We start from the raw sequence: 16,205 nt of genomic DNA, 5'->3' as shown, positions 1-16,205 counted from the left end.
ATAAACGCGAACTCTGAAGCACAAAACCTAACCGACGACTACGTTTTTGGCTGCCGTCGATGATAATTACGACGACAACCAAAGAACCTTGAGAAAAATAAACGAACAAAATGGATCTTCCAATCACAGCCTATAGACGACTGATTGAGCAGAGGTCGTGTGTTATTGAAAGGCGCTGTAAAACTGGCGGCAGAGTGTTCATCGAAATAGTGGCCACGGACTTTTGAAAGTAGGAAGAACGGTTCTTGAGAGAAAGTGTGTGGGAGGAGAGGAGCTGACCAGCTGGCTATCTACAAACGCCGTACAGTACTACCGGATACAAATCCCACCTGTGATAGGGAGGAAAATCGGAACCCCAGACGTTCGGGTTACAAGTCTATCACTCTAACCATTAACCCAAGTGTCCTTCTCTTGAAATATAAATCCCCGCCAAATTGGTAAATTGACAACCTCTAAAGTATTATCATTTTGTACTCTATATTTAAGATGAAGAAGCACTCTTTTACATCTTCAAAAATCATGACCTACTAATTACCTATTACTTCACCTTTGTAATGCTATCGAGTCTTCACGGCACACATAACTTGGTCATTCTTATGCACAAAAAATTCAATTTACAAAGTAAAACCATATTTACATTACTCCAAGTAAAACGCATTCGCTAAAATCTGGACCCACAGAAAAGAAGATAAATCATATTAAAAGTAAACTGCTCATAAATGGTCGCGGCCGCGAACAGTATACAACCCTAAGGTAGCCACCCATAAATTTTATGTTGTCCCTGCTTGGTTAAATATTCTTTCTTTAGTAATATAAGATATATACGTATTTTTTTTCTCAATTATGCCGCCACAATCTGGAACCCAGAACTGTCCGTCCCATTTATTGCGACTCACATCGAGAATATTCTCGCCATAAACTATAGCTACCGATAGCTTTATTTATATTTCAATACAATTTTCTTTCTATAGTTCATGTTCCACGTGACTGTGATTCCGCTTATCGAATTTCCGAGAAAACAAAATGAAACCACATCCACTGGCAGTAACTCTTACAGCTATAGCTAGTCTTAGCTATGTCAACTAAAACAGTAAAGTAGTTAAACGGGACTCAGAAATTCGATAAACGCGACCCAGCACTTAAGTCCATAGAACGGTTGACTTTACATCAAAGCTAAAAGACCATTTGACAGTTGTCTGCTTAGTGACCTGGTCCTTGAATGGCGGCGAGTTCGGAGGTGACCTTGTTTTGACACAGACCTTATTGCTTTTGTTGTGTAAATCAAGTTGTTCCTATGCTAACTAAATGAGAAAAGCAGAGAGGTCTGAATCAAAGCAAGGTCACCTCCAGCCTCGCTTGCATTTATGGCCAGGTAACTAAGCACATAACCGTAAAATGCTATGTACTCCCATTGTTATGATAAAATACTCCCAAATTGCTACTTAATCTGTGGTAATCTCTGATGCCAATTCGTTGAAAATGATTCACATAACATCGTGAATTATCACGTGTTTATCACACCAAGGAAAAATTAAAGAAGTCAGCGCGTTAAATGCATTATAATTAGCTATAGTTCCGATTACATAACTCCTGTCTCTACGGCACCCTTGTCAGATCGCTTAAAATAGCAATCTGTTCCTAACTGTCAAGTCTGAGCGTGAAACGCCAAAATATAACTATTTTTGATTGTCGTATTGTAGTCCTGCGGCACATTTATAACCCCGTAAAAAGGTTGTGTTTTAGAATAGATATTCCATAAAAATTTGGGCTCTTTAGCAGTCCAGTGAAAGAGCTCACGGGGACCTTTAAAAGTACACGCGATTAAGATAACTCATCCTCAGACGGAGCTATTTACAGCTTATTGAAGACCAACCCCAGTTTTTCAACGAAAAGTTGACCTTCATGTACGCTTTAAGCTTATACAAGAAAACACATAATGTACGTCGACGATTCTTCAGTGTGACGTACGCTTGACTACCAAGAATACACGAATCGTTTTATCCTACACGCGACGTACAGTTGATAAAAGCACCGAAACTGGCATCTAATTTGGCGTGCTGCTCAGTTAGAACAACCTCCGTCCACTTCTGGGGTAAATAGATTTGGCTTTCAAACTACATAAACAGTCCATTGAGTAATTTATTAAACTCAATAGGCCTCATGTTTAGAGAAACACTTTAATTAGCTATTTATTAATTTAAAGTTGATAAAGGTAAATTAACAGCCGTATTGAAGCTGACGCTTCAAGTGTTAGCCATTGGCTAAAGCAAAGTGATGACGAAGGGCTGACAAGTTACCAGTAGATAAATAGTTATTTGCTTCACTAGTCCGCTGACCAGGCAAGACAGTTTCGTAAGAATCTGATACTCTTGAACATTCATTTTTAGAGAGGCTGGTTCTTTGGAAGCCTTATGCACACTTTCATAAGCACATCACATGAATGCTACTACTTAACAATTCGATAAAGAATTCGAGATTTCTATCGCGTGAACGATCACGCATAGAAATGGAGAGGGAGTAATCTAACTTTTTCAGTGTAAATTCACTAGTCATTCAAATCTTAAACAACAAGCTAGGTTCAAGATTCTTCGAAAACGCAAAGAAGCAGCAGCCATTTTGTTAACAACCGCACACTGCTAGGCTACTCACAATTTTTTACAAAATATATAGTGAGTAGCGTAACCAATGAGAAGACGGCATTCGTGATAGAACGCCAGTAGATTTATACTGTCGGGCACTCCTACGATTGTGTGAAACCACATCTATTTTTCTTTGTTTACCAAAGATAAATATAAATGTTAAAACTTACAACTCATTTAGACGTATTAACTCTCAGCATGGATAGAGCGAAATAATGTTTTTTCCCTCTGGGAGGACTCACCAGCTGGGCGTTCAAATGTAGTCGCACCATGAGTGTAGTGCTATAATTAATTGAGACTGTCATAGGGCGCACTCGCAGTTGCCATTAGCCTCTGCCGATTCGCTGGTTCGCAGCGTGCTTGCTCTTTTCCGTCGCTCCGTTATCATCCTCGAGGTAGCTCTGGTAGACGTTCCGTAGGGTGGCCTTCCAAATATGGATAACAGAACTCGTCGGAAGTCAGGCATCTTAAAGGTGTAGATTATCGGATTGACGAAAGAGTTCGAATACTGCATGAATTTAGTGAGGTACACAGCGGTGAATATTAATTTTGGGCAGGTGGAGCTTTGCGGACACAACTTAACGTAAAAGATATTAATGGCATGGAATGGAACCCAAGTCATTACAAATATTGCAGTCACTAAAAAGAGAGTCGTGGCTAGTTTCTTGTCCTTCTCCAGCGTTCGCTTTGTCTTCTCGTGCATTCTTTGGACAACCTTGATCCAAATACCGACATATGCCAGGCAAATCACCAGCAAACAAATCAGGAAAACGGTAATCATGAGGTAATTGAAGACATCACTTTCAACCTCTTTCTGGTAAACGAAAATTTTGATACAGACAAGCATACCGGCCAGCGCCCAAGTGCTGGCCAATAAAATAAAATACATATACTTGGGCGTGGTTCGGTGCCAGTTTGGAAGAGCGACCGAGTACAAACGTTCCAGAGATATAGTTGTCAGCGCAAAGACTGACGCAAACCCTGAGAAAATGTCCAGCAACGTCGATATCCTAACGATATCCGCGAGGTTCTTTGAAGTCTCACTTCGAGTAAAAACGACCAGTGTGTGAATGAACAATGGCAATGAAATCGTGCCGATCATCATGTCCGCGATGGCTAAACACAGCAGAAAGTAGTTCGTACGCTTCCGTAGCAACTTACTCCGCGTAAATACGACTATAGCGAGGGTGTTGCTAGTGACGATAAGGGCGTCTATGATACCAAATCCAAAACACCAGGCTATCATCTCCTCATTGCTGAAATAATTTGCCACGGGTCGGGGCTGAGTCTGGTTCTCAACAATGTTGGAGGAGTTATTCATCGTGCTGGCAGTCAGTCACTAAACAAAGACAAAATACAGTAAACATGCATTAAAGCATTGAACGTCCCACATGTTCGTACTGTGTGTCTTTTCTGTTTTTTTACCATTAAAAAAATACGGGTGCATATTAAACAAGACAAAATTCCAATAAAACAACTTCACCAGGTATTCCTTACATACGGCTGGCGGACTGAAATTTGAATTGGCCAATCAAGATTCAGTAGGCGGCAGAAACAATGTGCGGTCATGACGCCAATGTAACAATAACAATAGTTTATTGACACTCCGCTGATGGGGCTTTTCAGTGACAATACAAGAGAGCTATACTTATTGACTTAAAAGATAAACATTAAACAATAATCATAAAACATACAATTCATCATACAACAAATATTAAAATGTAGTGACATACAATCATGACGTGCCATTTAAAAAATCAGTAATCAATTTGTTTTTCAGGTAAAATTTAAAAGTAGAAATCGATTTTGCGGTTTTAAGGGTATTGTCTAGATTGTTCCAGATGTGCACCATGCGGTAGTAAAATGTTCTTTGTCCGGCACTCGACTTAGGTAAGTAAACAGGAAAGTCATTGCAGTCGGGCAACTTTTCTCGCTGCAGACGACACTGAATATTTACGAAAAGGGATTTATAATTCCAAAAACCATATCACATTGCAAGAAGTGAGAATATGAAACATTTTTTTTGTCGCCAAGCTTTTAATTTGGCGCCAAAAATGGGTTGCCCGCGTCCGGTAACTCACTCGTAGTTCGCCGAGTGTCGCCAGGCATGAAAATAGTTGTGCTATTTTGAACAAGACATGTTGTCCTTCGTCAAATTACGCCCAGAATCCTCGACTTAAATATGAGAAGTGACCAAAGAAACTTTAGCATTGTCTTTATTCTGTTGCTACGAAGGAAAAGTCAATTATCGTGTCGTTTCGGATAGACAGTTCGGTTTTGGCTGCAGTTCGTACTGCGGGCGCAGTCGCCGTATGCAAGGTTGGCCCTGATCGTATTTTTTTGAAACGCTTCGACCGCATATCAAGCGAGGTTTGGGGAGCCATGGTTCATGTTGTGGCGAGACGCAGTCGAGGAAAAAGATCCATAGCCAAACCAAACGAGCCTTCTATGCCACTGAAGTGTACCAAAAAGGTATGAAAAGGTTTGCACCGCACCCAAATTTGACCAAAAAAAATAGCATATTCGCTTCTCGGGCAAATATTTGTTTCAAGAACATCAAATTTCCGCGGGCAACTATCAGGCGATAGTTCGTCGACAGAAAACTCTATTGTTTAAGTAGTGCAAATTTATGGGCTTACAATCAGAAAAAATTGTTCTGTTTATCAAGAGACACCTTGGCACCTTGTAGTACATGTACATGTATTATATTTGGAGTGAGGGTGAGGTATGGGGTGGTTGGTGGGGTGGTTCTAAGAAGAGGGTTGCATAACCGTATTTATCTATGTTCCCATAGCAACGTTAAAGTACAGTGTTCCACGTGTAAAGCATTGAAATGGAGAAAAAGAGGGACGTAGGAACATGATTTTTGTCTCACTTACAAAAAAGTTTGTTTGCTCATTGTTCGTCAATCTCTGTCTGATTACATTTGCACTAAACTTAAAAAAAAGAGGTTGGTCATACAATATTTCTGGTGTTTCTGTGAAATACAACCGCATATTAGTCGGGAGTTTCCAAGCAAATATCCACAAAACCTAATCCAAAGCACTCACAATGTCCAGTGAAAACAAACGTAAACAACCAAAGAAACAGTGCACACATGACTTGCACCAAGAGCGGGAAAACGCGCGTGACTAAGTTTCGGTTGTCCTTGGCCTTGTATTCGTCATGACAGGTTGAGTTTGCATGTAGTGTGATACGGATGGCCAGTGGTCCTTCACACACCATGGGTCTCGCAAACGAATCTCACGGGTCTCGCAGTCTCGTTCGTGTTTTTTTTTTTTTTTTTTTTTTTTTAGCGGTCTCGCAGTCTCCATTTTTCACCAATCTGTCTCGGATCTCGATTCTTGGCAAGGTTGCAAAAGTCTCGAAGTGCCGATTTTTTCGTTTGGTTTTATGAATGCCATCTGAACGTCTCAAAAAGCCTAAACGTCTCGCGCCTCGGTCCGGCAATTTGAAACGTCAAAATGTCTCGGGCTCGCAAAGAAAAACGCTAGTCTCACCTTGTCTCTAACTCTGGCATGTACTATTCACCACCCCTAATAATAAATCGTACTAAAGCAAATATCAGGTGTTTATTTGTTACCGGCGCCACTTGCGTTCTAGCGCGAGGTGAAAAAGTCATACATGTTTTTTTTTTGAAGCTGATATTTTAAGGCAGTTTGAGTTTCATAATGCCGCAAGGGATAGGAAACAAACAGTCTCCGGTATGACATTTTGTGGTGGTAAATGAATACAGAACCACAAGAGGGAACCGGGATGAGTTCACGCCGCCATGAAAGTAGTCGTGCTATCATGCACACATCCTCTTACATAAGACGCTCAATTGAAAAACGCTCAATTGAAAATACACTACTAAGCCACATCGTAGAGAAGTACTGATCGTAATAATTGGAGCAAATAAATATATGTAAACTACTAAAAGAAGAGGATGGGCGAACCCCAGAGGAAAGACTGTTCCACAACTTTGTTATTTAAGAAAAAAAAAAAAAAAAACTGAAAAACTATAGAATGACCTCTCACTGACAAAAGCAACGATTGCATAAGCAAGCAGAGTCTTACAAACTATTTGATACAAAGATTAAAAAAGGAGTAAATAAATAATCTATCCGTAGGTTTCGCAATTTCGCCCAACAAAAAACAAATATCCTCGAGAAAGAGGAGAGCTTAAAGATACACTACTTGTAATCGTCTCAAAACAACTGCTAATATTATACAGTGAGATCATAATGTCACTCGTATTGTCGGTGTTCAACACATGTATACGTTGAAAAACAAATATTGAGATCATAATGTCACGAATATTGCTGGTGTCCAATACATGTACACGTTTCAAAACAACTGTTAACATAATCCAGGAATATGTAGGTGCTCAATAAACTGTCTCAGAGTGTCTCATGGATAATACACATGTTGTTTTGAATCCCAGCAATATTTTGATGAGCCATAACTTGAAAATGAAACATTCAAAAATGTTGTTTACAAAGAGTTATGGCTGCGGCAAAAGGAGGTCAAGTTTGAAGTGATTCCAAATAATGCGCGCAAGGCAGTGCCTAAGCGAGAAAGGAGAGTTTGTCTATTGATCAGTTTACTTTATGAGCATTACATTAATTGTGATTAGTCATTCGGTCTGTCATAAAAAAAAGCACTAAAACGATACGGAAGAAACTTACTCTCAAGCCGGTTTGATGGTTTTCTTTGAGATAATTTCCCCTTAACAGAAAGACCGATTTCGATTTAGCAATGCCGGATATCATTGCTCACTCAGTCAACAGCCTATAAAACTAATTAGACTCGTTCAATACATTTATCTGACGAACTCATTGTTATGCAATATCAACATAACTGCAGCTCCTTGGAAATATGTCCGCTATCGTAGACTATGAAGCAAGGGTGAAATATCATTTTGCGGAGGATACCGGCTCAAGAGAGAAACGTGAAAAAATGTCTAGCAAACGAATTACTCTCGTTCTTTCTACGTACCTTGGCATTTTCCTGTTCTTATGACAGTTGGTTACGTACAAAATAAGGAATCAACGAGGCGATAAGACTCTGCTTTTTCACAAGCGCAAACATAAGTCAGGGGTCTTTCAGGTGATATCAACGGATGTCGTGACGGTTTTGTGACAACAACATACATTACATATTTTGGCACCGAAGGCTCCGGAAAGATGCCAAGAACCTTGACGTTATGTTTGGCTTATATGACGTAACTTTTCATTGTTTAACGATACAGCTTATCGTTTCGATCAAAGATTAAGAATAGTTAGTTTATATCAATTTGTGTTGTCTTCTACTGAGAGAAATTATACTAGATAATGAAATGACAAAATTGCACTCCTTTCTGAATGGAAATGGCTCTTGTTTACAGTTCTAAACGATTAAAAACGAAACCATTTCCGACGTCGACAATGAAGTATGGCAAAGCGAATATAAGTGGTGTGATAAGCTTCTAAGACTTGTCAAAACAATATAATGATCACGCTTTTGTCTCTATTAAATGCACCACAAAGGTCGAGAAGAAAACACGATTGAAAGAAAGGGTACAGAAGTCAGCGATCTTTTGTGTACGTGAGTCACGTTTGTTGTTTACGTGTTTCTTGTGACGAATAAAATCCAGCTTCCTGTAGAGTAAGCTGAAAAAAATTTATACACGGATTGGGCGGACTATGTTAAATTTTTTTGGCGGATGTTCGGCATTCTTTTGCTCCCTGCTCACTTCGTCTATGACGATGTACTTGTTACAGCCTGGACACCGACTGAAATCGATGAAAGGTTAGAACGGCAAGTATGTAATGGGATATTGACAGAGGCTCTACGGAGAAGTTGAAGAATTGAGCGACAAAATATTATAGACTATGATTTACATTTTTGATCCAATATGCCCGTAATGACATCTATTCTCCAGATTTTGCCTACTACATAGCGAAATAATTTCTTTCCCGCTGAACAATAAAACCTACCCGAAATCTGCCGGGGTTAGTCCATGCAAGAGTCCAATTTTGTGCTAAAACAAAAAAATTAAAGTAGAAATAATAAATACTAAAATGAAAAAACAAAAAAAAAGTATATAAATAGAGATAAATAAAGAAATATGGTCAAGTCACTCAGGCGTGATGAAGCTGACTGGGGAGAAATTCAACTCCACTCTGAACAATGCACATTATTTTCATTAGGATACTATTTGAATTATTCTCTCATATTACAAGACACGGAGAAACCAACTTTTACCACATTAGAAGTAAAACGAATTCAAATTCTATTGCCGTCGCGCATCAAAGCTGGGTGTATTTAAAAACGTCGCAGCGTACACTATAAGGTACATAAATAGCGGGAGCCTTTCATAGACTGCGACAGCGACAGTACCGCCGGAGACGTAGCCAATCACTGGCATAAATTCGCACATCCATAAGGTGCAAAGTAGTACAAGAAACATTGGTTCCTGCGATCAAACACAAAGTGAATAAAAGCTGCCTCCGCCTTTTAGACTTACGGGAAGCGAAGACCTCCAGATACTTTGAAGGGCAAAGGTGAGTCGAATTCCATATATTTACGTTTCTCTTGTGTCAATCTACGGGGGAATCATGCATACTAAGTATTTCAGTTTGACGATAGATCTAAATGCTGGGGAGACATTTGCCTCAACAGTATTGAGATCAAGCTCTGAAGTATCTACCGCAACAAATAGCGAGGCAAATCAAGGCCTAAAGATTGAATTTTACTAGCATTGTTTTTCATCCAACGTACTTCTCGTGTTTCACTCGAAAACAGATCATACGAGTTTCGCGAACGCAATCTAGTATAACAGCTTGCGAGCACAGTAAGAGATTCTACAATTGGCCAGAAAAACACTAATGGAGATTAAGAAGTTCTAACAAAGCTATTTTCAATTAGAAGCAGGCATGTCTGATTTGATTATTCGCGTGGTACGGTTAGTTTGTTTTTTGAACAACAACATAAACACATAAACAGCTTCATTGTGACATTTGCCACACAAGCTGGTAGATTTCAGGTTTGCCAATCGTGTACTTATGAAAAATCACTGTCAAACGGAAAAGTGTTTCGCTTACCAGGGTATCTTCGTGACTGTTCCTGAATGTCTAGATGATCATGGATGTCAAAGAAGTATAAGGCTTGGTTTGCGTATTGACTAACGGCTGAGGTATTTGCAGTGATTACGTGACGCGGATACGGTTGGTTATAATTACAACACTCCTAAAGTTTAACCTCGTTTGCATAGTTTTGAGATTTGATATGTTTATCTTTAGGGAAGCCACGCTTGAATAAACTTCCCTACACCGTTGCCTTTTACATGTATCCGTTTTTTGTCTTGCCCTTTTTGTCTTGGTTCTTGATTGTTCTGTTCATGAAAATTCTGAAAATAAGTCGAAAATGATATTGATAGCGTAAGCCAACTCTAAAGCATTTCAACCAGAATCCTAGACAAAACTATTAGTCATTTGACTGAAATATGTGTAGCGTTGACAGGTAAGGTTCGTGACCGGAGGGTATGAAAAGGTTTTCCACGCAACTACTCGAGGTAGACTTACAGTATTCTCTCCGAAATTCACTCAGCTGGCTCGTGGAATGAACAACTGCACGAACGCGATCGTAGTTTACTGTCGATCTTATGGCTGAATTGACCTTTTGAATGGAAATACATTGCAGCTAAGAGTAATTGCATGTTGGGTGTTTGAGCAAGCCTCCGGAAGCTATAGACAGTAATTTTCTTTTGAAAACAGATTGATGTATCCTCTACACCTGCTCTTTTCCTATGGCATTATTAAAAAGGAAACAGCACGCTAGTGCTAAGAAATTGAGGAGTGCCGGGTTTTATTAATTAAGATTTAGCTCAAAACAGCTTCAGGCTTAGATCGGCTGAATTGTCCCTACATGCGAAATAGCAGACCATTTTATCCGTTCTTTATTCATTTTACATCCTTTGCAAAAAATAACGAAACTCTCATTTCATTCTTTAGTATCGACCAAACAGATTGAAGCGCACTTAAACCCGCTGTGTGGGTGATACATGGGGGCGAATATACCAGAGAGTTGTTTTGTTGAAGACGTTCAGCGTTTAACGGTGATTGAATTCCCACAAAAACTAAATTACATTAAAAATCGAGAAATTCAAGATTGTCGCTGCTGCTAAGACAACCATAACTAACTCAAGTGCTTTTTTCTCGTGGTTGAAATTGTTCAGTTTAGCTTTCAGCTTGAATTCAGTGAAGATGGTTGAACGCATATTTTGACGAACATTGGACGAAAAAAATAGAATTAAGAACATTGAACAAAAAGAGAAAAAAGGGGGGAATTGTCTTCCAATTTCTTTCTTTTTTTAAGTTAGAATTGTTATTTATTTATTTTTTTTTTTAACATGAATTTCTGTGGGCGCACTCGCGGTGCACGATTCAGAATTATACGCCACCCCAACTGAATTAAGTTTCCTGTATTTTATTGCCGTACTTTTTTCCGCATTATTTTTAGTTTCGGATTTGCTAATTAAGTATGCTCCTGAAAATGTATTTTGATTTAATTTTGCTCTTTAATTAGAAGAGATTTGTGGCTTCATCTATGCTACTATGAATAAATGTAAAGTTGTGATGGAATACCAAACAGGCAAATTGCATTTTCTAAGCCAAGTCATTAGAAATTGGAGATGACTCCTTCCTTCGAAGAAAATAGACATTGATTATATTAACTGAGATAAAATTGAACAGGAATTGCTAAAAAATAAGTAAAAAAACTCGCCCATGTTAAATGTAAACGGGTATTTATAGGGGAAATACTGAGATATGTCCTAGTGCGAAAACTCTGATCTGATGGAAATCGCCAAATCGCAGACTACTATGAAATTAAATTGGCTTTATTGGATTAAAACAGCAGGTTATTATGAATTGAACGTTCCAAGAAAAGCCATTGGAAATTTTGTTTCATCTAACATCGAAGCCCATAACATGTGAAAGCGTTCTTTCTACAACAACAACTGGCAGGGTTCCAAGGCAGTTCTGGTAGGCCGTCCTTTCAATGGCAGTCGTAAATCGTAAAGCTTGAGGTGAGCTGTTTATGCGGCTTGCAATCTATTTGGCTTGGTTTACCACTAAAACTGCCCACTATAGTTTACGACGTTTTAAACGAATGTGTGCATGTGCTACACCTGAATCTCAGGCTAAAAGGATTAGATAAGGAAGATAAAACTCATTTCGAGTTGGACATTTCATTTCACACGAAACTTGCAGCACTCACCTCTCGAGGGCTTCAGCAATGTCAGTCTCGTTTTGAAAACTGGTGCGGAATCCTCTTACGGACGAAAGCTCAAATGGCAGCAGTGATGGAGAATTTAGGAATTGAAATCTCTTGTGTTATCAAACATACAAGAACGGTTGGCTTCTTCCCTGTTCCGGAAGTAGCAAACAAACATACATAGTACGGTGATCGTTGAATTTTGGTCATAACATATTCACGAAAAATATATACACAGTACATGCACTCTATTAATCGTGGGAAGGTAGGTCAGGATGAATGGAAATGAGCCCTGTCTATCGTTCAAACGGTACGAGACCCACACCAAAAAAAAAAATTAGGGTAAAGGTTTTAGGGCTCTCTTGGCTGCCTCACTGCGTTGGCTGCTTTCTGAAGAAACATTAAAATTGCAAATTTGCTCTCACTAAAGATTTCTTTGTTTACTGTTGTAATGACCTTTTCAATGACTTCTTCCTAACCATTTATGTTCTTTAAGTATACAGGGACGCAATTTTAAGTGCTATAGTTAACATTTTCGAAATCATCCATCTACTATATAGTGAGAGCTGTAGTTAAAAAAAAAGAAAGAAAGAAAGAGAAAGAAAAAACTATTTTCCCGCCAAGTAAACTATTGTCACAATTGACTTAGAAGAGAACAAGAAGCCGAACTATCATTTCAAAGCTAATGCCATTGTAAATCGCCTTTTGCAAACTTTCGATATGTACCTTTATTCACAAGCGACAGAACAGTCGGTTGAACACACAGGGGTCCGCACGTCATCCATAATTTTTGTCATCCATGACTTTTTTTGTCCCTTATTGAACAATACAGTGGCAATGCGAAATCAAAAAACTCGACTGGAATGATCGACGTAAACCGGTAAACCTGAATATCAACAATGAATATTTAATTCGAACTTGTCTCCTTTGCAAACTGACGTCATGTTTACGAAATTGACTGTGCCACTCGGCCGCAGGTTTTTGGTAGGGGTTCTTTACAAGTTTCTAGAAATTCAGTCACTTTGCCAAATTTAATATGCAACTTGATAAAAAATGTCATTCCTATCCTGCTATGAGTAAACAATACTCGACATGACATGTAGAATTCCAAGTAACGAGTCTGTTTCAATCTCAGAACGGAAAGACGACGTACCTTATCTGAAAACCCTAGAGAGTTGCGAATAATGTGTTTTATTCACTATGATTTAACATTTTTAGTCCACGTACTCCTCAAAAAGTTGGAAGCATCTTACATGCTTCGTTTATTTCGTTAATGCACACTTTTCTACAAACTTGATTAAAATTAGCAGAGCATCCCGGTAAGCGGAGCAGCTGTTGTTACACACGCTTTCTGTAATCTTAGCGAAACGTCAACAAGTTTTTGCCTCATGTAACACTCCAGAATGTGAAACTTTTTCTTCAAGAACGGTCATGCTGACAGCATTAGGGCTCACCCTTTTACCCTTTAAATATTCTAGAAGTCAATTTAAGCGATCATGTACCAGAACTGTTCTGGTGATAAATCTCGCCGATTCATTCACCATTCATTCCATTTTTAAAATCATAATGAAGTGAAAACGTGAAACACTTTTGAACATCGTGTTTTAAGATTTTGTTGTAGACAAAATATAACAATTTATGACATCAATTAGATGGTTCTTTTATGGAAACAAGCGGAACTCATGCGTACAACAAGCAACTACGGCGTGTATTATAGCATGTATTTGTCTAAGCGTTGTTCGCTTTGTGTGTTGGAGATCTTACCGTGTCGATTTAAAGGTACCAGCTTACAAGAAGTCCGCCGTGTTTTTTTTTTCCAAATACAACTTCTTTCTTAGTCGCAGTAGTTTTCCGACCGTTATGGCTACTGAATGGAAATGCGTTGATTGCTTTGATGGCTTTAAGTCATTTCTTTGTCCTTACAAGTGCATATGGAACCTAAATTACACAAGTAAACGAATTGCGCATGAAAGCAAACAAGTCTGAATCGAGATTATGAAGTTTACAGCGCATCATACGAAAGAAATCGGTCTTAGAGATTATAGTATTTCTGGCAGTATTTCTATGGCAACTCTTGGGCTTCCAAGTCATTTCCCTTGATCGATAACAACCTCCTGATTACATGTCACTAAATGGTAAAACAAATAGAAAACGACGAGTGCGACCTATCGCTCCTGACTGCTCAGTTTAAATGAATTGAATCAATGAAGAAGAGAAACGAGTGAAAGACAGATCATCAACCAACTAACTAAAACTAGACCGCTATCGAGAACAATTGTGATCAGGGCAAAACAATAATAATTCCCTGCTACGGTGCAACGCAGGTGGGCTACGAGATCTAAGAACAGCCTACAGGGAATACGTTTCAAGAAACCAAGGCGGTCAAGAGGGTTTACCTGTAAAGTAAATTCAGCGGAGGGTTAAGAGCTCTTGCACTTCAGTTTCGTGATATCCTATGTTGTGAATACCAACTGCTTCAAGTGCATCTTGCGTTGTCACTTTGCATTGAAATGGACTCGCGACCGCCGCGTAGCGACAAATATGCAAATCGCTGCGCGGTTTATATTATTTTTATGTCATTTTGCGTTAGTTTACCCGCCCGAACAATGGGCTAATTGAATACTTGAAAAAGCCGTGTCGCAACGCCCTCGCTCCTGACTGTAGTCGCTTACGGCTGTTTTTAATAATTTCATTTGTCAGACTACGGTTCACCGTATTCACCTGCATGGGCAAGACTAAAAAAACAACCTACTTCCTCAGGAGATTTAGATGTTATGAAACATTGCCAAATGATGGTGAGGTTTTTGCCCCAGTTCATTTCCCTTCTTCTTAGACCGATCCTTCAGAGAAAACTTAGAGAGTATTAAATGACCATGCAGTCTACTCATGAGCGATTAATCGATCTAACTTAATCTTCCGCCTCTCGCCCGTGGTCTTCAAAATCGGTTCATCATTCAGTATGTTTCTGTTCAACCTTCTTGAGATTTCTTACTCTCAGTTTTTTTAGAATCATTCCACAGAGGTACTGACTGAATTGATTAAATAACTAATAAACATCCATTTACGACATTTACGACTCAGCGATCCGACCCCAGTTTGCAATATGCAAATAATGAGACAGAAGCGTCGACTTGAGGTTATGTTTTTTTAGTAATTTTATTATGATTTCCCATGTTGTGTTAAGCAGCTAGTCACGAATGCTAACCGGCTGATTACACTGAGGTTCAACTTCGTTTGCTGGATGGGACGGTATTTTATAACAAATGCAAAATTATACTTCTAATTATCGACAAAGTTAAAGGGGCTATCTAAACCTACATTTCAGTTTCACACTAAACAGGTGGACTTGTTTATGGAAAACTGATCACTTAAACAAAAGGTTAAACTGCTCCGAGCTGCTAGCCAGACCAACATGACAGTGATATCGAGTCGCCAAATGATCGCTGCCTAATTAACGTCGATTTTTGCAGCGAGTACAAAATATTTGCTTTCTGCCGTGAAGGCTTCTGTCATAAACGAAAGGCAAAAGTACAAAGAAATCAATATTTTTGCGAAATTTTGAATAATTTGTGTTTAAAGGTCTTTGTTAATTAACGATAATCGTTTCTGTTTTTTTCGTCTTGCGGTAAAACTTATGCAAATTTTAAGATTAATCAGTCAGCGTAGAATTCTTTTGAGTCGCTTACGTTTGTACTTTCATGGCGGTTGATTTCATTTCCTGTCTGAGTAAACACAATTCAGATGAACAATACTCACACCATTGCAGTTTTTCCTTTATTAAAACAATCAGCATGGTATTATGTGATGTTAGTTAAATCTTCGTCTGCTTTCTGAGATCGCATAGTTCTGTGAATCGGTCCCCTCGGATTTAGATTACGGAAAGCCACCCATTTTTTCTCGTTGTCCTTCAAGTCGCCTTTGACGAACCTAGAAAAGAGATGGGTTGCTCGTGTTCTACCACAGATGATGTTCCACTAACTTTATCATCGCTTGATCTTCGAATTCACAGTCCTCCTAACAACGCCTCGGGCAACTGTATGTCAGGTCACTCTTATGATACGTGCCTGGGCGAGACATTATTGCTAGTAAATGTTCTTGTCACCTACACGTCTCATAGAGACCACGGCAACGATGTAGTAAACTTTAAAATTCTATCTAGGGGTGTTACTTTAGGCAGCAGTCTAATGCCACACAATGACGGAGCAAAATTTTGCGAATCAACTGAGTTGCACGAAACGTTGGCTAGTTAATCAACTCTTTGAAAACAGAATTGTAGCATTGCTAGTTTATGGAGGTTTTCCCAACGTGAGCAAAGTACGCGTCGCT

The 16,205-nt window shown here is 39.0% G+C and overlaps 1 protein-coding gene across 7 annotated transcripts; it reads right to left on the bottom strand.

Moving 5' to 3' along the window:
• On the bottom strand, positions 1 to 14,941 carry LOC145499666 (somatostatin receptor type 2-like). 7 transcript variants are annotated; one of them, XM_081479188.1, is made up of 3 exons: positions 9,707 to 14,941; positions 8,600 to 8,643; positions 1 to 3,978 (listed from the first exon to the last, which is right to left on the bottom strand). In XM_081479188.1, exon 3 carries the CDS (start codon positions 3,958 to 3,960, stop codon positions 2,941 to 2,943), a length of 1,020 nt encoding a protein of 339 aa, XP_081335314.1. In that variant the 5' UTR covers positions 3,961 to 3,978; positions 8,600 to 8,643; positions 9,707 to 14,941; the 3' UTR covers positions 1 to 2,940. The 7 variants fall into 7 exon arrangements, with proteins under 7 accessions (XP_081335314.1, XP_081335317.1, XP_081335313.1 ...); XM_081479191.1 differs by having other exon boundaries at positions 11,883 to 14,941; XM_081479187.1 differs by having other exon boundaries at positions 1 to 8,643.
• Between the last annotated feature and the right edge of the window lie 1,264 nt (positions 14,942 to 16,205).

Source organism: Orbicella franksi, chromosome 10, assembly GCF_964199315.1.
Source record: "Orbicella franksi chromosome 10, jaOrbFran1.1, whole genome shotgun sequence".
Lineage (NCBI taxonomy): Eukaryota > Metazoa > Cnidaria > Anthozoa > Scleractinia > Merulinidae > Orbicella > Orbicella franksi.
This window is presented reverse-complemented; position numbering and strand designations above follow the sequence as displayed.